At 41.0% G+C, this 1904-nt stretch overlaps 1 protein-coding gene across 1 annotated transcript; it reads left to right on the plus strand.

Moving 5' to 3' along the window:
* Window positions 1-1852, plus strand: LOC141656259 (peroxidase N-like). Its single transcript, XM_074463084.1, has 4 exons — window positions 1-798; window positions 879-1061; window positions 1152-1317; window positions 1408-1852. The coding sequence occupies exons 1-4, from the start codon at window positions 403-405 to the stop codon at window positions 1827-1829; spliced, it is 1167 nt and encodes a 388-aa protein (XP_074319185.1). The 5' UTR covers window positions 1-402; the 3' UTR covers window positions 1830-1852.
* The last annotated feature ends 52 nt before the right edge of the window (window positions 1853-1904 follow it).

Genomic DNA, 1904 nt, shown 5'->3' on the forward strand with positions numbered 1-1904 from the left:
TATATAAATCATTCTTACGCAAGAAAGAAACGAGTTAATCATCATTAATTTAGGATGGATATTCGAAGGGTGATAAATAGATGACGGTTTTAGTATCTATATCTTACTCTATATTCACCCACGCCCGTATCTCGCTATGTATACTAGAAATACCGAGTAAAAAAATGTATGCAAGGTAGAGTGGTGTTGAGTAAGATCCCATTAATTACTCGTGTCGTGTTTGCAGGGTCTAAAGGCAAGGGTGGGGGCTGCGCAATATATTATGAAGATTGATATGAGCTTGTGCGCCGGCTGAGAAGATAATAAACACTATGTAAAATTGATAAGTACTTGCGCCCAATCAAGGCATGGGATGTATTAAGTTAAGATAACCAGAGTTTTAGTGCAGCATTACCACTAAGCATGCGAAAGCCGCCATACATCACACCACCATCAACTAATTATCCCTGCTACTTTATGCTTAACATAGTCGTCACTGCTACTATTTATATACCATCCAACATAACTCCGGACTACTACTACATCTCTGATATATACTTTCTTTCAGTACAAACTTACAAGACACAAGTAATAAAGTATATGGAGAAGTACAGTGGCATGAGGTTTGGCATTTTGTTGCTGACTTTGGAACTGTTGTTCATTGTGCATGTACAATGCCAGTTAGCTCCTGATTTTTATGCAACATCATGCCCTAATGTCCTCCAGGTTGTGAGGCAGCAAGTTCAGATTGCCGTTACCAATGAAACGCGCATGGCTGCCTCTTTGCTTCGGCTTCACTTCCATGATTGCTTTGTCAATGTGAGTTTTCCTATCCCAACATACACATCAGAATCCTTTTGCCCTATAAAATTAGCCTGTGGTATGATATTATTATGCAGGGCTGTGATGGGTCAATTCTACTGGATGGAAGTGACAGTGAGAAGTTTGCAAATCCTAACCGAAACTCTGTAAGAGGTTTTGAGGTGGTGGATGCCATCAAAACTGCCGTCGAGACTTCATGTCCTGGTGTTGTGTCTTGTGCTGATATACTCGCTATTGCAGCTCGCGACTCTGTAGTCTTGGTAAGATAATTCCACCAAAAACATGCAAAAGTTCATATACTGCTCTCTCTCCGTCACAAAAAAAATGAACAAATTAAAGTAAAATTGCAGAGTGGAGGGCCAACATGGAGAGTATTATTAGGAAGAAGAGATGGGATGGTGGCGAACCAAACAGGAGCAAATGCGGTTCTACCATCTCCTTTTGAATCCTTGGATTCTATCATTTCTAAGTTTGGTGATCAAGGTCTTGACTTAACTGATGTTGTTGCGCTACAAGGTGCTGTTTTTAATTCTTTCCTTATTCGCCCTAAGGCTGTTTTGTTGGATACGAGCATTGTACTGACAGTGTAGACTGAATTGCATGCAGGTGCTCACACTATAGGGCTAGCTAGATGTGCTACCTTTAGTACAAGGCTATTCAATTTCTCGGATTCAGGAGCTCCGGACAGCACCATGAATCCTACTCTAGTCTCCCAACTTCAGAGCGTTTGCCCCGTCAATGGAAATGGAAACAACACAACCCCCCTTGATCAGAGTTCTACATACTTATTTGACAACCACTACTTCAGTAACTTGGTAAATAGTCAGGGAGTACTTCTATCAGACCAGGAGTTATATTCAAGTGACACCGCTAACACGACAAGCAAGAACATCGTCGAGTGCTATAGCAGGAATAAACAGTTATTCTTCCAGGATTTTGCCAATTCCATGATCAAAATGGGAAACATTAATCCACTGACCGGGCTAGCTGGTCAGATCCGCAGCAACTGCAGGCTCATCAATACTTAAAGCTAAAGAGAGTCCTTAGACATGTATGAACAATGGTAGCAAGCTTGGTATTCTAAGTTAACTATATTATGTACT

The sequence above is a fragment of the Silene latifolia genome, chromosome 5 (assembly GCF_048544455.1).
Source record: "Silene latifolia isolate original U9 population chromosome 5, ASM4854445v1, whole genome shotgun sequence".
Lineage (NCBI taxonomy): Eukaryota > Viridiplantae > Streptophyta > Magnoliopsida > Caryophyllales > Caryophyllaceae > Silene > Silene latifolia.

Coding starts and splice junctions, on each gene's coding strand:
- LOC141656259 (XM_074463084.1), top strand. CDS start 403: ATGCGAAAGCCGCCATACATCACACCACCATCAACTAATTATCCCTGC. Junction 1,062..1,151: donor CTCGCGACTCTGTAGTCTTG/GTAAGATAATTC, acceptor GTAAAATTGCAG/AGTGGAGGGCCAACATGGAG. Junction 1,318..1,407: donor TGATGTTGTTGCGCTACAAG/GTGCTGTTTTTA, acceptor AATTGCATGCAG/GTGCTCACACTATAGGGCTA.